Source organism: Buteo buteo, chromosome 3, assembly GCF_964188355.1.
Source record: "Buteo buteo chromosome 3, bButBut1.hap1.1, whole genome shotgun sequence".
Classification (NCBI taxonomy): domain Eukaryota; kingdom Metazoa; phylum Chordata; class Aves; order Accipitriformes; family Accipitridae; genus Buteo; species Buteo buteo.
In genome coordinates this window covers 54,504,640-54,524,572 of record NC_134173.1, presented here as the reverse complement: position 1 = coordinate 54,524,572, position 19,933 = coordinate 54,504,640, and the positions used below count along the sequence as shown (strand labels likewise).

Genomic DNA, 19,933 nt, shown 5'->3' with positions numbered 1-19,933 from the left:
TTATTGTCCGACCTGGCTGATGTGTTCCTGCCTTTTCCATGCCTCAGGTGCAGCGATTGTGTGGCTGCAGGGTGATCTTGGCTAAGCTTGATGGGGGTACTTTTTCCTCTCTAGTCTATCCTCCGCACCCCCTTGTGAGCTAACTTGGGACTTACTGTGGCAGTACAGTGGCTTGATCTGATGCAAGAGAGACATGAGAAAAGAGCAGTGGGGATAGAGAAGGAAAAGAAGTAATGAGACTGACTTTTTCAGTGGCAGCTTGCAGTAGAATGAGATAATTACAACATGAAGCAATACTCTGTAAGTCCTGCTGGCTGCTATTAAGATATCAGGGAGCACCGACACACCAGCAACCCAGCCTCCCTACTGATAATTTAGGGTGCACTTGCTCATCCACTAATCATGGTTAACTGAGTCATTCTAATCCTGTCTCTTTCAGGGATCAAATTCAGTTGGCTGTAGCATAGCACGTAGTGGCTATGCAGTGGGTTTATGAGACAAAACCTTATTTGGGATAGTATTGTAAGTAACAAGTGTAGCAATGTACTGCTGTACAGGTGGTATGCTGTTGGGTCTGGAGGTCCTGCATCTTGTATCTAAACTATGACTTCCTTTACATGCCAATTTATTTATCAGTTACATATACGTTGCCTTGTGTATTCTTAGTGATTATCTCCTGCCATGTTTTCTTAGCTAATTACCTTTTTCATGTGTTTAAGCTCCAGTAATTCAAATGAATAGCATATCTGAATCTCTAGATGCTGTGTTTGGATGTCCTCCTGGTTTTGCTTTCTATATATGCTACCATGGGGGTCCAGGGCAGACTTTTGCTACCTCTCTGGGCTACAGGCACTTTGCTTGTAAGAATGTTATTTTGTAGTCATGTTTCTCAGCAATTTCACAGTTAAAATAGTTTTAATTTGTAGGCCTTTGCTGCACTGAAGTACATGTGATTCGCAGCTGTAAATTGGTTATCTAAGGCCTAATAACTCTTACGTTTTTTGTTTAAGTAGCATCTATCACAGTACAACTTCTTCAGGTGAGCCCAGATGGATTAATTAATAGCCAGCCAGTCCATACACAAAGATTGAAATTCCTTCTGCACTAGCTAACTGCTTTAACTGATCTTGGTGGCCAGAAGTTATGGCAATGGACAAGGCCATCCTGGATATGCTGCTGACCATGTTCTGTCTATAAGCCTTCTGGGAGGTGAATTGAATCAATGTTCTAGTCAGCTGTGTTACTCTGAAGAGTGATCTTTAGGCCAAGATTCTTCAAGTACTTTTCTATACAGCCAGACTGAGGAAGAGGAGGGAAGAAGTTGATCCCAAATGTGCTGCTTGCCGTATTCCTTGTTTAGCCTTACAGACCAAGGTAGTCTATATTAGCTTCTGCAATCTGACACAGATTATTCAGTGCTTGTCTAATAAAATCCTTGTTATGGCTTTGAATGATTGACATTTACATAAACGCTGGATGGCATTATCTCAATTTTTAGGAATTATTTTTCCTTAGTTCTTTAGAGTAACATTGCAGGTTCCTTCAAAAATGGGTTGTGGTGTCTGAATCTCAAAATGATAGATCTGTCTTGCAGCCTTGCAGTAAAACTGTATCCATCTGCTTGGAAATTAGCTCATAAATTAGTTAATTAGAAAATTAGTTTTTATCTCAGGAAAAAAAAAGTATTTGTTTATGAGCCAGAAATAAGATGCATGTTATGCGTTGGTTAATTGTCATGAAAAAGAGCAAATTAGAGCTACACAGTTATTCATCTGTTTCCAAAATAACTATGTATATATTGCATGCAAATAAGACCGCCAAAAAGGCATTCAGAAGTTGGGAAGTTTCAGAACTAAGATTGGCCATGCAGCATCCCCTGGTATGTATGCAGTGTGAAACACTAATTGTTCTCTCTTCCCCCTTTTTCTACAGGGCTCAGTGTTAGTGGATCATGCTTACTCAGTGAGGAATCACTGTATATGCTATTAAAATAGTAAATAATCTGAAGTCTGGTGTTAATATGCAAGATACTAAAAGAGTTGCTCTGAAGACAGAATTATCTTTCCCCAAACTTTGTCTGACCTTCATCTTTCCATTAAAATAAATACTGTTGTTAACTAGTCAGAAATTGCTATGAGCATCTACAGGTCAGTTCTAAGGAGAATTAGCTTCCTGGATGATTTCTGTAGCTTCCCACCTAGATTACCCAAGGTAGGTGCATAAAATGTTGGAGATCATTTTGTGCACAGTCTTAAAACTGTTGGTAGCTGTGTAATGACAAAATGTGTAGCATCACGTAATTCACTGACTTTCTGTTTTTGAAGTGTGCTTCTTGGAAGAAAGCTTACAAAATACTACTTCAGTTCTAATGGCTGTATTTGCTGGGTTTCATAAAGTTTGTATTTGCTACTGATCTCTTTCTGCAGTTGGGTCACTGCTAAAAGCTGAGAGAGGCTATAATATGTTGAGGGGTGGGATAGAATTTTCATGTTCTTTCTGATCTGTACAGACTGTCTAGTTGTGTATTCACCAGATCTCCTTTCCCTCCCTACCCTCCCCTAAGTTTCAGGAGGCAAATTTGAGGAGATTTGAGGAGAATGGCAGAAGTTGCATCCAGTTACTCATTTTTCAATTTGAGCTGGTAAAGATTTTTCAAAGAAAAGATTGTTAGAATTACTTAATGTAAACAACAGCTTTTTTCCCCCTCTTTTATATAATTTTTGGTAATGCCAGTTTTAAGTTGCTGAAACAATAAAACGACCATGTAAACATAGAATACAAAGAAATTTATACTAATATATTCCACTCAGAGGTAGCTGTTTAAATGAATGTTTAATCAGGTCAGTCCTGTATTGGTACCCCATATACACCTCGTGTCACAAAACACTCACAAGGTCTTACTCCTGTTATACTAAAGGGTGGAAGTTTAACCTTGTTGCCTCCCCACAACGCTCTTCCCCCTCAAAGAACCCCATTGTTGTTTGCCTTGGAGAGCCAGAAATATCAGCTGAATTGTTAATGTCTTTGCAGTTTGAGTCAACCTCTCCGCATATAAAATTCTAATCTGTGCCGTAAAATTTGTCTCAATCTAAGGAATTAAGCCAAGTTTCATTAAGGTCAGAACGACATATCCTTCTTCCATATATATTTTATTTTACAATAAAAGAGTCTGTGTTTAATATTGGTATGGATTTATTGCTGTATATTATTGTGGTGAGGAAGTGGAGGAAATGTAGGAAAACTGCAGGTAAAAGAAAGGTTACTCTGTTGAAATTGGATGTTTAGTTTAGAGTTGGTGAGGAAGGAGGTGAACAGTGTGCCACTGATTTGAAATAAGTGATAATTTTAATTTGGAAGGGACTTCTGGAAGTCAGCTAGTTGAATTTCCTGTTCCAAGGAAGGTGAACTTAGAAGCTTGATTAGGTTGATCAGGACCTTGTTCAGCTGAGTTTTGAAAATCTGAAGAGAGGGAGATTCAACATCTCTCTCTGCAGCCCTGTGAATTTCTTGTATCTAACTGAACTTCCTTTGTGACAACTTGTGACTGTTGGCCATTCCCCTTTTCCTCTGTGAGGACTTTTTTTTTTTTTTATCCCCCCTTCAGATTGTTTAAAAATGCATTGAAAATATCCACTCTTCTTCAGACAAGGCAAACTTTGCTCTGTCAACTTGGTACGTCATGTGCTCTAGCCTCTACTGCTGGACTCTCCAGTTTGTCAGCATTTCTTTTATAGTAGCCTGAAACTGTGCACAGTGTTCCAGATTTGGCTTTACAAGTGCTAAATAAAGGGGAATATTTACTTGACCTGACTTGCTGACTGTGCTTTCCTAATGAAGACCAATATATGGTGAGCCTTCCCTACTGTGAGGTTATATTGCTGACCCATGTTCAGCTCATCTGCAGAACCTTTCCTATAGGAACACTACCTGCCTTATTGATCCTCAGCCCATACTGTTCATGGCATGGGGTTCTTCTGTCCTAGGTGTGGGACTCTGCCTTTGTTGAACTTCCAAGTTTGTTGTCACTCTACTTCCTCCAGTTTGTTGAGGTCCCTCTGAGTGGCAGCCCTGCCTTTTAGTGTATTGACGGCTTCCCGCCTGTTTCATGTTATCCACAAACATGATGGGGGTGTATTCCAGCTCACTGTTCAGGTTGTTGATGAAGATGTTGGGAGTATTCAACCTAGTGTCAACCTCTGAGGAATATCACTTACAGCTGGCTGTTGGTTACATTTTGAACCACCATTGAGCCTGGCAGTCCAGCCAGTTGTTCTTCCACATCTTCTCTGATTCCCCAGATTTGGCTAAAAGATATTGTTGGAGACTGTCAAGAGGCTTCATAAAGTCAAACTAAATGACATCCTCAGCTCTCTCTTCATCCTCATAGTAAAGTGGCCAGGTTAATTTGGCATAACTTCCTTCTGGTCAACTTGTGCTGGCTGTTTCCGATCACCTTTTTACCCTTTGTGTGTCTAGAAATAGCTTCTATGGGGATTTGCTCCATAATATCCTGGGGACTGAGGATAAGCTGGAAGCCTGTAATTCCTCAGATCATTCTCCTTGCCCTTCTTGAAGATGGTGTCATAAGGGACATCCCCTGATTGCTGTAACTTTTTAAAGCTGATAAGAAGTAGCCTTCAGTTGGCATTAGCCAGCTCCTTGGCACCTTTGGATGTGTCTCGTCTGCTCCCATGGACTTGTATTTGTCCAATTTACTAGAGTAATTGCTAATTCATTCCACTCTGCTACTAGGCAGAGACAGCTGAGACCCAGAGAAACCCTACTAAAGACTAATGCAAAGAAGATGCTTAGGACACTTCTGCATCTTTTGTCAATAGATTGACCACCCCATATAGCAGCAGGCCAACATTTTTCTTGTGTGGTTTTTTTTTTCTTTTCTTTCTCTTCTTCTGCGCAGAGACCAACACAAGCTCTTTTTGCGATCCTCTGTATTGCTGTCCAGTTTCAAATCCAACCTAGCCTTGTCCTTCCTAATTCCACTCCTTAGTATCTTGCTTTTTATATGCTTCAGTTTTTGCACTTTTAGCTCAGTCAGGAGTTCCTAGTTCATTCAGGATGGCCTCCTGCTGTGCTTGTTCTTTACCTTGCATATCAGGAAGGACTGTTTTCATGCTTTGAGGAGGTTGCCCTTAATGCTTAACCAGCTCCTCGAGGTTCCATTGCCCTTTAGGGCAGCATGCCCTGGGATCCCACTTAGTAGTTCCTTTAACAAGCTGAGGCTTGCTATCTGGAAATCTGGTTCTGCTACTTGCTTTTGTCACTTCCCTCCATAACATAACCTCCACTATCTCACAGTCACTTGCCAAAGCTGCCTCTGCCATCCCTGAGGAGTTCTTACTGTACTCATGAGTAGCTGGTCTAGTTGAACGCCTCCTGTAGTGGGCCTGTACAGCACCTGCAGTAAAAATTATTACTGCTCACTCCTGGATTTTTTTCTGTACCCTGCCATGTTGCCCTCTCAGCCGGTATTGAGGTGGTTGACCCCCCCCCCCCCCCCCCCCCCCCGTAATCAGTGGCCTATGATCAGAGGCTTTTTCCAGTGCTGAGGATGACTTAATCTACTTCACCGTTTTGATGGGGTGGTTTTCAGCAGATGCCATGATGGCATCCACCTTTTGGGCTACCCTTCTGATTGTGACCTATAAACTCTCAACAAGTGTAAGTGTTCCACAGCAGAGCTGCATGTTTGTGTAGAGCTCAACCCTGCCTATCCTTCCTGCTTGTTGCTTGTGAGGAGCCTGCATCCATCTCTCACAGTATGCTGGCTGTGTGAGCTATCCCACTGTGTCTAATTCTTTTGATGACATAGCTGTGCATAGGCTGGCAGTTCTTCCCGTTTGCATCACGGGCTGTATACTTTTGTACACAGGGTTTCAGATGTACCCCTGTTTGCCCCACTTTCTCTTAAAGGGAGTGAGAAAACCTCTTCTGGAACCCTGTCCGATATGTGTTTCCCCATTCTCTGTTCTTCCGCTTACCTGAAGGCTTTGGTTTCTGTTTACTGGTGAACCTTGTTTAAAGGTCTTCTCACTAGGTTAGCAAGCCTGTTGGCAAAGATACTCTTGACCTCCTTTGTCAGGTATATCCTGTTTCTCCCCAGTAGCTCTCATTCCTTTGAGGATCCTGTGTTCTTAAAAACACTAATGCTTTGCTGCTGTTAGCAGGCCTGCTGGAAGGTGGTGATCTGCAGATGCATCTGCTTCAGGCTTTTCCCTTGTCTGGGAGGATCAAGATGACCACCACACTGACCCTTGTTCACTTAATACAGATTATTGATGGTGATGATCACCAAGGTGATCTCCCTTGGTGATGCTGTCAGGGCCAATGGGGATGGTGTGAACAGGTGTGTAGTTTGTGAGCCAACTGATCTATTTGCAAATATGTTTTACATAATGGTAAAGTTGTTTTTAGATAGTGACAACTCAAGTGTTTCCTGTTTGAAAGGCATGTGGTTGTATTGTTTTAACTGACCTGTGGTTAGGATTTCCATCTTCCATTGAGGTTCTTGACCTTATTCACAGTGCTTTGTCAAAAAGGGATTTGAAGGACAAAACTAACTAAATTGATCACAACTGTGTGTAGACATGACAAATGCACGTTGTTGTGCTACTGAATCATAGTTAAAATCTGTTTTCCCATGTTACCTGTACTTAGTACAGTGCTGAAGAGGCTCTGTACTGTTCTGCATTACTTCCAAGGTTGTGCTCAACATCTGGTTAGCCAGCTTAGTATTTCATAGATATGTCTTATAGCAAGCTGGAACTTGGTAGTGAAGAATAAAGGCTAAGGAGTCTGACTTCCATATTCTAATCAGTTCTTGGTCTCTCTATGTGTACTTATTAGTGCTTGCTAATGTTGAGCATGTGACCATGGGAGATGCCTGAGGTTTCCTGAAATAGTTTTCCATACAAGCCACTAGATACATTTTAGATAATCTTGTGTTGCTGCTAGGCTATAGTAATTTCAAACTACAGGTAGAAGACTCTGATTTCTTAGCACTATCTTGAATTATCCTGTATAAAAATGCTAATTTAAGGAGAAGAAAAGATGGGGTCTGTTGCATATTATATTCAAGAAACAAAAGTTATTTTATGTGCAGAATGACTTGGGCTCAGTAAGAAGAATGACACTTGCTGCCTCACTTCCTTCATATGATCCTATGCCTAAGTTGTTATACTTCAGTAAAACTGGTAATTCTGCAATGGTAGTGAGTTCTTATTCTGTCCATTACCATAATATTGAGATGTCCCCTTAGTTATAATATAGGAGGAAGAAGGGATTATCTCTATTAGTTTGAGACTATTACTGAAAGTCTTAGACCAAACCTTGTCATCATGAGTAATTTAGATGTCATGATTTGGTGTCTCACTCAAGACATAGGCTGTGATTTTGTTTGAAGAGCAATGTCCCCACACAGAACATGCAGATCTGCTTTAAAAAAAGAAGTCTGAAATGTAATTGCTCTGAAAGTGAAGCTCAAGGAAAGCAGCTTCAGGAGACTGTAGTCTTGCTGAAGTTTGTAGCAGGCAGTGGGAACCAGAATCTAATGTTGACTTCAGGCTAGAGTTGCAACTCTAACAACTCTTTTTCCCTCTGAAGCTTTCTGTCTTAATTCATAAGTTGTACTTCAAATATTACAAGCGGGAAGGGTATTGCAGTAACTGTCATCTCTTCTTTCCTGCTCACTTGCTCGTCTCACGTGCATCTCAGCCTAATTTTAAGTCCAGCCTTGTCCTTACATAAATGAAGACTAAGAGAGGTATGTGATTATGATAAAATCAGTGGTATTTGAGCTTCGTAGCTTCTGGTGGAAGAATGATTATACCATGGCACCTTTATTTGCCGAGAGTGGACTTACCCAGTGTGCTTGACCTAATCAGACTGTTCAGATGCAGTAATCTCATACTTCCTGGAAGCATCAGGCTTAATATGCATGTATTACTTAGTGTAAAAGAGCAGCTGGGAATGGACTTAGCAGTAAAAGCAATTCAGCTGACCCAGATCCCTTCACAGGCACCCTCAGGAAGGAGAATGACTGTGAGCAGAGAACCTGTAGATGAGTTGTCCCAACAGCTGCATGGATTAGGTAGTGTGTGATAGACTGTATAAATGCACCCTTAAGTCTCCCTTATGCGTGGCATCCATAGCCAGTTAGACATAAATATGTGGATTAGCTGGTCTCCTAATAGATGTGGAACATGTGGATTTGCTACGATCTGCTTTGCTCCAAATTTCCATTTTAAAGATTGGCTTTGTGGCTAATGTTTTTATGTAGGCTGTAGAGTTGTTCACCTTTATGATTCATATTCATTTTTATATATGATTTGCACGTGGTTTTGATGATGAAGGATTTGAAGCTGCTTCATGGATGACTTGTATTTAGAGGGTAGCACCAACCCATCAAAGGGACACAGCATACAGAATTAGAACTAGCCAAAGATATCAAGCAGATAAACGTTCCACAGGATTTTAAATGAGGATCTTGACACAACTGGAAATCAGAAACAAAGTAGAAAGGTAATGGCTGTGAAGTTATACTAAGGTGCAAGGTATAGAGCATGCTATACTGGTGGAAGAATGATGCTGTGTGTTTAAAAGCTTAGGATAAAATAAACCAACTGTTTTAACAGGAAATGTAATACGTATATGGTTTGATCAGGATTAGTATGGTATAAGAACCATACATCCAGACCAGGATAGCAACATTGACTGTAACATATTCCTAGTATTAAAATACTAAATAATTTTGTTTCTTTTAATTGTTCTGTGTGGTAGTTATCAATGGCACTGCTTGTGTGTCAACATCAAACTACTGTTAGAACTAGAGAGTACTGGATATTAAGTAGATGGCAAGTTGTGTGCTATGACAAGGTGTATTATGGGCTGATTCTGTGCTTAGCTGTTTCCCTTGTAAGTTGAATGTCACTTGCAGGGACGCAGGCACTACGCTACCTACGTAGTGACTTTTAACTATCCTTATGAGGAGAGCCTGTGGTTTAGGGTAGAGAAGGGAGGAGGCATAAATAGGAAGTATTCTGATATGGATTTTAAGAGTTTCTTTGTGGTTTTGTAAGACTTTGTGAATAAATGAATAATTGGAGAAGCTTTGGATCTGGTTTTTTTACACTTTGGTTCCTTGTTGCCTCTAACAATTGCTTGGCTCAAAAAGTGTATCTGCCTTATCTGTTCCCCCAAATTGCATCAGGCTTACATTAGTTTATGTGCCATCTAGTCTCTACATGATGTAAAGAAGAACTATACATTGTGTTTTGTTGTGTTTACAAAAAAAAAGTGTTATATATTTCCCAACAAAACAGGGTTTTCGTCTCTTGTATATATGAAGACATAAGCCACTGATGCATTTAGGTAATATATCTTCAGGGATACGTCCTTTTAATACAAGTTTAGAATGATGGAATGCATTGTAAAATCCCAATGGTGTTAACTGCTATGCTCATCACAGGGGAAAAGATAGAATAGAACAGAATAGAATATTTCAGTTGGAAGGGACCTACAGCAATCATCCAGTCCAACTTCCTGACCACTTGCAGGCTGACCAAAAGTTCAAGCATGTTATTGAGAGCCTTTTCCAACTGCCTCTTAAACACTGACAGGCTTGGGGCATCGACCACCTTTATAGGAAGTCTGTTCTGGTGGTTGACCACCCTCTCGGTAAAGAAATGCTTCCTAATGTCAAGTCTAAACCTCCCCTGGCGCAGCTTTGAACCGTTCCTATGCATCCTATCCCTGGATACCAGGGAGAAGAGATCAGCACCTCCCTTTCCACTTCCCCTCCTCAGAAAGTTATAGAGCAATGAGGTCACCCCTCAGCCTCCTTTTCTCTAAACTAGACAAACCCAGAGTCCTTAGCTGCACCTCGTAGGACATTCCTGCCAGCCCTTTCACGGCTGTGTTGCCCTCCTCTGGACACGTTCAGGGACGTTCACATGATTCTTAAATTGTGGGGGCCAGACGTGCACACACTACTCGAGGTGAGGCAGCACCAACACTGTGTACAGCGGAATAATTGCCTCTTTTGACCGGCTGGTTATGCTGTGTTTGCTGCACCCCAAGATGCAGTCTGCCCTCTTGGCTGCCAGGGCACACTGCTGACTCATACTCAGCCTTGCTGTTGACCAGTACCCCCAGGTCCCTTTCTGCAGGGCTGCTGTCCAACCACTCCTCTCCCAATTTGTACTTGTGCCTGGTGTTACTCTGTCCCAGGTGCAGAATCCAGCATTTGGATTTGTTAAATTTCATGTCACTGATGATTGCCCAATGCTCCAATCTATCTAGATTGCTATGCAAGGCCTCTTGTCCTTCAAGAGAGTCAATAGCACCTCCCAGTTTGATATCATCAGCAAATTTACTAATGGTGCATTCAACTCCTGCATCCAGATCATTGATAAAAATACTGAACAGAACTGGCCCTAGAATTGAAACCTGAGGAACACTACTGGTGACAGGTTGCCAGCCAGATGTAGCCCCCTTCACTACAACCCTTTGATCCCTGCCCATCAGCCAGGTCTCCACCCAGCACACTGTGTACCTGTTCATCCTACAGCTGGACAACTGTTGTGGTTTAACCCCAGCCAGCAACTAAGCACCACACAGCCGCTCACTCACTCCCCCCCACCAAGTGGGATGGGGGAGAAAATCGGTAAAAGTAGTAAAACTCGTGGGTTGAGATAAGAACGGTTTAATAGAATATAAAAAGAAGAAACTAATGATGATAACACTAATAAAGTGACAGCAGCAATGATAAAAGGATTGGAATATACAAATGATGCACAGTGCAATTGCTCACCACCTGCTGATCGATGCCTAGTTAGTCCCCAAGCAGCGCTTCCCCCCTGCCCCCAACCCCCCCAGTTTATATACTAGATGTGATGTTACATGGTATGGAATACCCTGTTGGCCAGTTTGGGTCAGTTGCCCTGGCTGCGTCCTGTGCCAACTTCTTGTGCCTCTCCAGCTTTCTCGCTGGCTGAGCATGCGAAGCTGAAAAATCCTTGACTTTAGTCTAAACATTACTTAGCAACAACTGAAGACACCAGTGTGTTATCAACATTCTTCTCATACTGAACCCAAAACATAGCACTGTACCAGCTACTAGGAAGACAATTAACTCTATCCCAGCTGAAGACAGGAGAACAACTTGTCCAGAAGGATGCTGTGAGGGACAGTATCAAAAGCCTTACTAAAATCCAAAAAACCTGCATCTGCTGCCTTCCCTTCATCCACTAGGCAGGTGACCTTATCATAGAAGGATATCAAATTAGTTAAACAGGACTTTCCCTTTGAACCCATGTCAGCTGTGCTGGATGATTGCATTGTTCTTTAAATGCCTTCCAGTAGTACCCAGTATGATCTTCGCTATAATTTTTCCAGAAACTGAGGTTAGACTAATAGGTCTGTAATTTCCCGGGTCTTCCTTCTCACTCTTTTTGTGAATTGGAGTAACATTGGGTAGCTTCCAGTTAGCAGGGACCTCAGTCACTAATTTTTCAAAAACTAAAACTAGGGATTTATCTCCTTAAGAACCCATACTTGCCTTTTGTTCAGACAGTCAACTAACTTACTGGATATTCCTTAGTAGCAAAATACTTTGCAGTTCCTTTATTTTGGGGTGATAGGCAAGCTTTAAATGTAGACCAGTCAACTAAAACAAACAAACAAACCAGCCACCCTTGATTTATTCAAATTGGCATAAATGCACCTAGTCCTGCTGTACAGAATGATTTAGTTGTAAATGATACTTATACAGAATCACTGAATGGTTGAGGTTGGAAAGGACTTCTGTGGGTCATCTGGTCCAACCACCCTGCTCAAGCAGGGCCATCTAGAGCTGGCTGCCCAGGGCTATGTCCACATGGCTTTTGAATGTCCCCAAGGAGGGAGACTGTACAATCTTCCTTGGCAACCTATTCCAGTGCTTGGTTGCCCTCACAGTAAAAAAGTGTTTCCTGATGTTTAAAGGGAACCTCCTGTGTTTCAGTATGTGTCCATTGCCTCTGGACCTGTCACTGGGCACTACTGAAAAGAGTCTGGCTCTGTCCTCTTTGCACCTTCCCTTCAGATACTTGTACAGATTGAGAAGATCCCCCATGAGCCTTCCCTTCTCCAGGCTGAACAGTCCTAGCTCTCTCAGCCTCTCCTCAGAGGAGTGATGCTTCAGTCCCTCGATCATCTTTATGGCCCTTTGTTGGACTCTCTCTGATCTGCCCATGTCTCTCCTGTACTGGGGAGCCCAGAACTGGACCCAGCAGTCCACGTGTGGCCTCACCAGTGCTGAGCAGAGGGGAAGGATCACCTCCCTTGACCTGCTGGTGATACTCCTCCTAATGCAGCCCAGGAAACCATTTGCCGCCTTTGCAGCATACAAAATACTTAAATACCATTAATGTTGTGCAAAAACATCTGCAAAAGGCAGTTTTGGTCTACAGAAACAACGTAACTAGAACTTTTTGTACAGTGCCTTGTGCATCCAGTAAGGGAAGAAATGGTGTATGTGTGGCTCAGCTGCCATACTGCCATAGTTAAATAATGTTTGTGGTTTTAGAAGTAATTTTTTTGAGAATTTCGTATTTGTGTAAGTGTTTTCAGTGGTATGCATAGGTGGTGTATGTTCTGCAAAAAGTTAAATTGCACAAACCCCAAGAAATTAATAATTTTGAAAGATTTTTTTTTAAAGTCTTTTTTTGTTGTGCATGGTAATGTTCAATATGGCAGAATATTATTTTCTGAAAAGGTAATTTTGTCTATGGAAGGTGAGTGTACTTTCTTGACTTGTTGAGTAAGGCTGGAAATTCATTGCTTCCTTCTAAATATTATATTAGAGCTAAACATTTTGTCTGTGTATTATTATGCACATACTTGGCTGTGTTTAGCAATAATATAACCAGGAGTGACTTCAGTGACTGCATCGTGTTATATAGATGATGATTATATATATGTGTGTATACATATACACATTTTATGAAGCACAAGTGGATGGATCTAGGGCATCTGGAGTTGGGATTGATGTGTCTCTCAACACTTAGGGCAGAATAAGCCTGTTTTCCCTTCTTTTTCCCCTGTGCTTCCCTGTTACTGCTGTTCCTGACAAACACTACTTGTGTTCTCTGTTTACTTCTTATAGGTAACATTCACTTCTATAGGCTTTTCTGACCATGGTGTGTATTTTGATGTTACTTAAATACTTCTTACTTTTGTAACATGTAGCCAGGCTAGAGTTTTCCTTTACTGATGGTCTCCAGGTGGTGTATCAGGCTGCAGTACTCTAGAACTCACTCTCTTCTGGTTTGCCTGATTCTCAGTCCATAGCTTCTTCGTCAACCTTTTGGTACGGGTGTTCTGTTCCCCTCTCCTTTTGAGAGCTGGATTTTGCCATGCAGCTGCAAAAGCACTTCTCCATCTAGAGCTGATCCGAAGATCTCCATGTGGCTTAACCACTAATTTTTTAAGAACTAAAGCTAGGGATTTACCTCCTTAGGAGCACAACATACTGAAGAGAGACCTTCTCTGCAGAGCCTTCTAAGCACAATTTCTTATAGTACTTGTTTCTAGGTGAAAGCAGGGAGTAAGTTATATGCCTGTCTTGCTATACATTTGTCAGTGCTCGGGATCATTTTTTGATTCGTGTTCAGGATTAACTGCATGGAAGTCTTTGGAGATTCAGGACATTGTATTGTTTCTGAACAGGGGTGGGTTTGGCAAAGCTCTGGCAGAAAGTGTTACACTCAGCATGTCATAAACTGTTCATGATACAGTATTTGTTAATAACCGGAGCTTAAATTGCCTGTAGCGTGAGTCTTAAGATAATCAGTTTTAGTGTACTTCACCACAAAATTATTAGCTCACATAATGAGGATTATCTGTTTCTCCAGATATCCTCCTGACCATACTTCAGTTTATCTTATAGTTGATTTAAAGTCCCTTCTTGCTTGACTTCAGATCACATAGATGGTTTTACCCTTGGTGCAATGACAGGAAAGCTGTCTTGTTTGAGCTGTGTGTAACAGGGTTTTCAGTTCTCCTGGCATACAGTCCTTTGAAGCGGCATAGCAGTCAGCATAAAGTAGCACAAGTAAAGGCTTTGAGCAGTGTGTCATGAATAGAAACACTGAAAGATCTTGGAGATAAATGACAGGCAAGGAATGCATAATGTGCAGCAGAGGCGGTAACTGCTTGCTGTGGAGCGTGGAGCTAATGCCACCATCAATTTCGTCTTCTACTTGCATAGGGAAAGGCTTATAAAATCACTGGGACTCTTTAGGTACAGCAACACATGTACTTATTTGAAAAGCAATGCCAATTGGAGCAGTTCCTACTCTGCTACATCCTTGTTGACTGTGCCATGAATTGAATCAGGGGACTGATTTGTTGGAAAAATAATTTGGCAGACAGATTTATTTTTAACTAGAGTCAGTTACAGTTGTTCAGTGGAAGGGCTGACACACAGTGGGAATTACTGCTGTAGGTTGCAGTGAAAGGAGGGACTGGAGCTTGGCTCTGCTGTTTAAATAAATGTATGTGTAACTGTGCCCTTGGGCTCCATGCCCAGGTTTTATGAGACTGGATAGAACCTGGAATAGGGAAGTGGTTCTGTTTGTTAAAGAATTAAAACTTGTTATGAGCAACTCAAGTGCAGATAATATTGCTGAGTAATCATTTTTTCCTTTCTGTTGAGTCATTCTGTTGGCTTAGAATGATTATGAGTGGGTTTTTTGTTTCTTGTGGGCTTTTGGTGGTGGTTGTTTTGGAGAGAGATGCGGATATGTACCAACACTTTCAGAACTGAAACTGGAAGGAATTGCTATTGCTTAATTTAATTTCTGTGTAGGATTGGAAAAGTAGAGAAAGAAGGGAAAAATGCAACCCAGTGTTGCAGCCAAATTAGAGTATTCATTCTCAGTTTTGCAGTTTCTTGCATTTCTAAGAGTATGTCAAGTTCATTGCTTAGTTCTTGTAATACAGCATCGAGGTACTGTAATTGAACAGCATTTCAGTTGCATGAATAGTTTCTTTGTATTTCCTTGAGAAACTGCATCCCATGGAATGAATTGTGTGTGTGTTTTTTATTCTAGAATAAATGTTGATGAAAATCTGAGAAGTGTTCTCAGCGCAGTCTGGTACCTGCAAAAGATTCACTCTTACTGTTTCTCTTATAAGCCTTGTTCAGGAGCTTATGTATTCCTATTACCTTGATCTAAAGCAAAGAAGATAAACAACTGTGCTAACTGATGACTTAGTAGTCCATGTAGTTTATGAAGCAGATAAATGAAAATATACGTCAATTATTTTTTTTACTGTATTGTATTTTCTTTGGTAATGAAATGTCTGTCAGGTTGTTGCCAGTTGATATTTGCAGCTTATTATATCATTTGTGATAGTATATGAATTCTGCAACATATTGAAGTAGTAAATAAGAGAAGCATTTTGGACTGCCCAGTCTACACTACCTCTTTATTTATAGTAGGTGTTTAATCATTGGTAATTTTTTTTTTTTAGCTTTAAAACTGAAGTTTGTCTGGTCAGCTTAAAAAAAAAAAAAAAAGTCAAGCAAGAGTTCTTAGTGTTTTCTTTGTGATGCTTTTACAGACTTCAGTAAATAACCCTGTTGTGATTTTTTTTTTTCTTACTCTTCAAATTTTCAGTTTTCTTTCTCAGTTTGTATTCAGTTACTTGACTAATTTGAGAGTACCTTTCCATTCATTCTGACTGAAAAATAAACAGCAAACATGATATGAAAGAGAGCTGGGTATAACTGTGCAAAATGTACTGTTGACGTCAGGAACTCTGAAGTTCTAAAGAGCCTCAACTCTTCTACCTTAATTCTCAGAAGTAGCTGAAGGCTATGCTGTTATTAAAGAACATGAAGAAACCTGTTAGCAATTCAGCATGCCTGTATAAGATAGTATTATGCACTGGTAAGCATTATGTAAAGGAATATGGTTTTTAGAGACCAGAGGATATTAACAGGCTGCACATAGTGGTAGTTGTGCTTACTAAAATGTGGCTTGTCTTATAAAACATATTCAGGGCCAGCTATGTTAAGATTTCTGGTAGTTCAATTGTACAACTTTATAGTGCGATAGTAATGTGCTATATTATAGCATAGCTCATGTGGATTATCTACACTTAAGAACTAACACAAAATCTTTGCACAGACAGCAAACTAATTAACATTGTTGGTAGATGCTTAAAATATACGGTATTTGTGGCTGAAATTGAAGAGCCATATATTCAATCTGTTTGTATTTTCCTATGAGGATATCATCTAGTAATTGTCGAGTGATGCAGTCAATTTAAAAAGAACCCAAAAGTTCAGTGAGTGTTCATTCTCTGCATCAGTTGGCAACAAGAAAAGAATGGTGTAAGAAAAAGCCTGTAGCATCTGATTGGCATCCATTCTCAATCATTTCTGTAACTGTCTAGAATTAAAGGAACAAGTGATAATAGTTACTGGCACCTTCCAGCATAAAGAGTACCCTGACATCTTAGTTGTCCTTTTTCAAGGCTGAGTAGGGTTTTGGGAAGGTCAGTGGGGCCCCATCTGTATGGGTGTATTTCTACAAGTTTGTGTCAGTATGAAGCACAGGCAGAGTGAGAAATATTTATTTTCAAAAATTAGCATTTATTTACATTCCATATAAAATGAAGGCACTAGGCTTAAAAGGAATGGCTTACTTGACAGACTTCAGTAAAATTTGGTAAACTAGTTGGGAACTGTTTGGGCATTTGTAGTTTTGTATGCTATATTATCTCCCTATAGATAATAAGTAGCAAACTATCCCTGATGAATATATTTTTTGCAAACTTTGTGATAAATAATTATTTGGCTATTTTCTGTACACCTTTATTCCTTGCTTTTTGTTTTGTGGTTTGTTTCCTTTTTTTTTTGTTTGTTTTTTGGTTTTGTTCTTGCAAAGAAGCTTGTAATTCATCCTCTCTAACTTGTAAATTGCTGGCAATGAGAAACTAATAGTAGTGCAATCAGGAATAGCTGGTGGACAAAAGCTTGATAGTACTAGTTTTAGACTTAGCATGCATTTTGTATGTAGGAATTTGAGAAATAAAGAAAACACGGCATTCCTTTAATCTCCTTCCAAATGTAGGACTGTGCTAGTTTGTTGGGCAAACTGTGTAAAGAACTTAAGGGCATGGATGTTTGAGGAATAGCTTTAGCCTTCCACATTAGAGAAAGGGCTATCTCTTTTTCTAGGGAGGTATTCTGGTGTGTGCCATCTAGTCCAGTGGTGACCACCATTACCTTTGTTTTAACAAAGGTAATGCATAACTTGTCAATTAGTGTGTATGATCTTAGTGATAAATGTATTAGTTGTATATTGTAGAAACTGTGCAGCAGTCTTTATGAAGGATCTCAGCGTCTAAAGAATAGTAACTTTTGATTGACAGGCAAGAGAATACTGCATATTCTGTCATCTGATCTGTGTAAGTCAGCCCCTTCTCTAGTTTGATAGCTTGCTTGCTCTAATTGGACTGTAGACATGAAAGAAACTAGCTATATGGATCAAGTTAGTAGATCAGAGTTTTGAATTGTAAATGCTATTGGGCATATTCCTGTGTTAAAATAGTGGAGGTATGTTGTCTGTATTATTTAAAATAATCATTATTGAATGATCATGTTTTAAATAGTTTTAAATAGACTCTATGTGTGTACCTGAAAATGGTTCTATGTTTCCTTGCAGCTAACAGAAGATGAAATTGCAACTATTCTGAAATCTACTCTTAAAGGACTTGAATACTTGCACTTTATGAGAAAAATACATAGAGATATAAAGGCTGGAAACATCCTTCTTAACACCGAGGGACATGCAAAATTAGCTGATTTTGGTGTGGCTGGCCAGTTAACAGTAAGTACCTGTGGAAAGATGATTTAAAAATGCTTTAGTGCTCCTAACCATGTTCTTTTACTTTTGTCTTTTTCTGCTGCCTTGAATTTTGTGTCTGAGGAGTGACTAGTGGCAATGGTAGAGCTAACATTCTTTATCATGAGTAGTATTTAATGTATTGCAAAGCTATTTAGTTTTTAGTTGTTTATTTTTGTAACCCAGTGTACTTTAAGTGCCTGATGATCCCACTTTAAACTTTTGTTTGAGGTTTATGATCATTGTCACCTGTTTGGCCTCTGTAGGCCGATGGGTTGAATCTGTTTGGTCTTAATTGGAAGTCACTACCACTTGACCTTTGGGTGGCTAATTTCACTTTTAAATATAGAATTAATATCAAAAGAATATGAAAATAAGCATCACTGTTTTAATCGCATAAATAATATAATTACAGGATACAATGGCAAAACGTAATACTGTTATAGGAACTCCGTTTTGGATGGCTCCTGAAGTAATACAAGAGATTGGCTATAACTGCGTGGCAGACATCTGGTCCCTTGGTATCACTTCAATAGAAATGGCTGAAGGAAAGCCTCCATATGCTGATATTCATCCAATGAGGGTAAGTGTTTATGGTGGTGTTTTCTTGTTTGTTATATTAAAAAACAAAAAAAGCCCCAAAAGCTCCAAAAACTGATACTGGAATCATGGAACTGTGCATTTATGGACAAGGATTTTAAGACTAAGGATTTTTACTTGCTGTCTTGCTTCCTATTTACTGCAGTTTGCCTGTGTTTTGACACATCTCTGTAAGGTTTCAGGATGCTTTTAGCTCCATTTGAGAGAAAGCTAAAGCAGTAAGTGCTTAATTGACTTGAAGGCAACATCCTAGATCCTATTCCATACTGTACTTGCATTTGGAGAGTTCCATAACCAAGAAGCCATCCTCCTTTGAGAGGGAGTTTTCAAGTAAAGGTGACCTAAAGAAGGATTCAGAATTGTCCTATGTGAGCACTGCTAATATTAGTAACCCCTGACAGATTTTATTTATTACTGACTCTTAAAGTCTGTTGCTGAATTAGTTTAGTTTTTGCAAAATAAAATGTAAATAGAATTAGTTGCTTTATGAGAAGTAGCAGTTATAAAGGAATTACTTGGAGAAGTTCATGGGGAACAATGTTTATCTAGGAATAACTGTTGCCACTGTTAGTCATGCTTTTATTTTTTTTTTTTTGAAATGAGCTATAGAATAGCTACACTGATTGCACTGAGCATCAATAAATACTCTGTTCTTGAATTGTTTATATCTAAAGCCCATTTGGTATTAATAAGGCACTTTATATTGCTAAAAGCAGATTTTTTTCATCTTTGTGATTTGCTGCAAAAACGGCATGCTTACTAGATTATTGTATTCAGTTTTCTTTTGCTGGTGCCTCATATATCAGGATCTTAATATAAGGAAGCCGCCACTGTTCAAAGAGAAGGTACTGTTCATATATGATTACTGTAAGGTGACCCATATATGAGTTCAAGTGTATTTAGTGCTATTGGGTTCTTGATTTTTGTTTGTGGGGTTCTTGATTTTTGTTCATGTGTGCTTTTTGGAGCAGAGATGTTTCCTGAAGTTTTATGGCAATGTGCAGCTCAGTTAAAGCTAGTGAGTGTTTTGCAATTAGAAGCATTACATAATTTTGGAAGCAAAACTTAGGAATTTTCTTGTACCATATTATTTTTTTTTTCTGTGTAATTAACAATTTTAAAATTATTGTTCAAACTGAAAATACTCAGGTGAAAGCTGAGAACAAAATAAGTATCTCTGAAGCTTGTTTTTGATGGGAATTTAATTTAAGATTAATTCACATTTAAAAATATTTTGAAGAACTAGTGATTACAAATTATACATTTGATCATGCTGGGGGTTTTGGTTGTACTTTTAATGAAAATGTCTTAATTACATCTGAGTTCATTTTAGCATCATTATATGTAGTAGTACTAGCTATTGAAAGGCAGGGACTACGTTATCAGAGAGGATTTTTATACACGTAACAATAGCTGCT

At 39.7% G+C, this 19,933-nt stretch overlaps 1 protein-coding gene across 3 annotated transcripts in view; it reads left to right on the top strand.

The window, feature by feature from the left end:
* STK3 (serine/threonine kinase 3) overlaps positions 1–19,933 on the top strand; it is a 149,116-nt gene that overhangs the window by 15,818 nt on the left and 113,365 nt on the right. For all 3 annotated transcript variants that reach the window (XM_075023670.1, XM_075023668.1, XM_075023669.1), the window contains exons 5-6: positions 17,736–17,900; positions 18,331–18,498. In XM_075023670.1, coding sequence (XP_074879771.1) covers positions 17,736–17,900; positions 18,331–18,498 — 333 coding nt within the window. The remainder of the gene's footprint in view (positions 1–17,735; positions 17,901–18,330; positions 18,499–19,933) is intronic.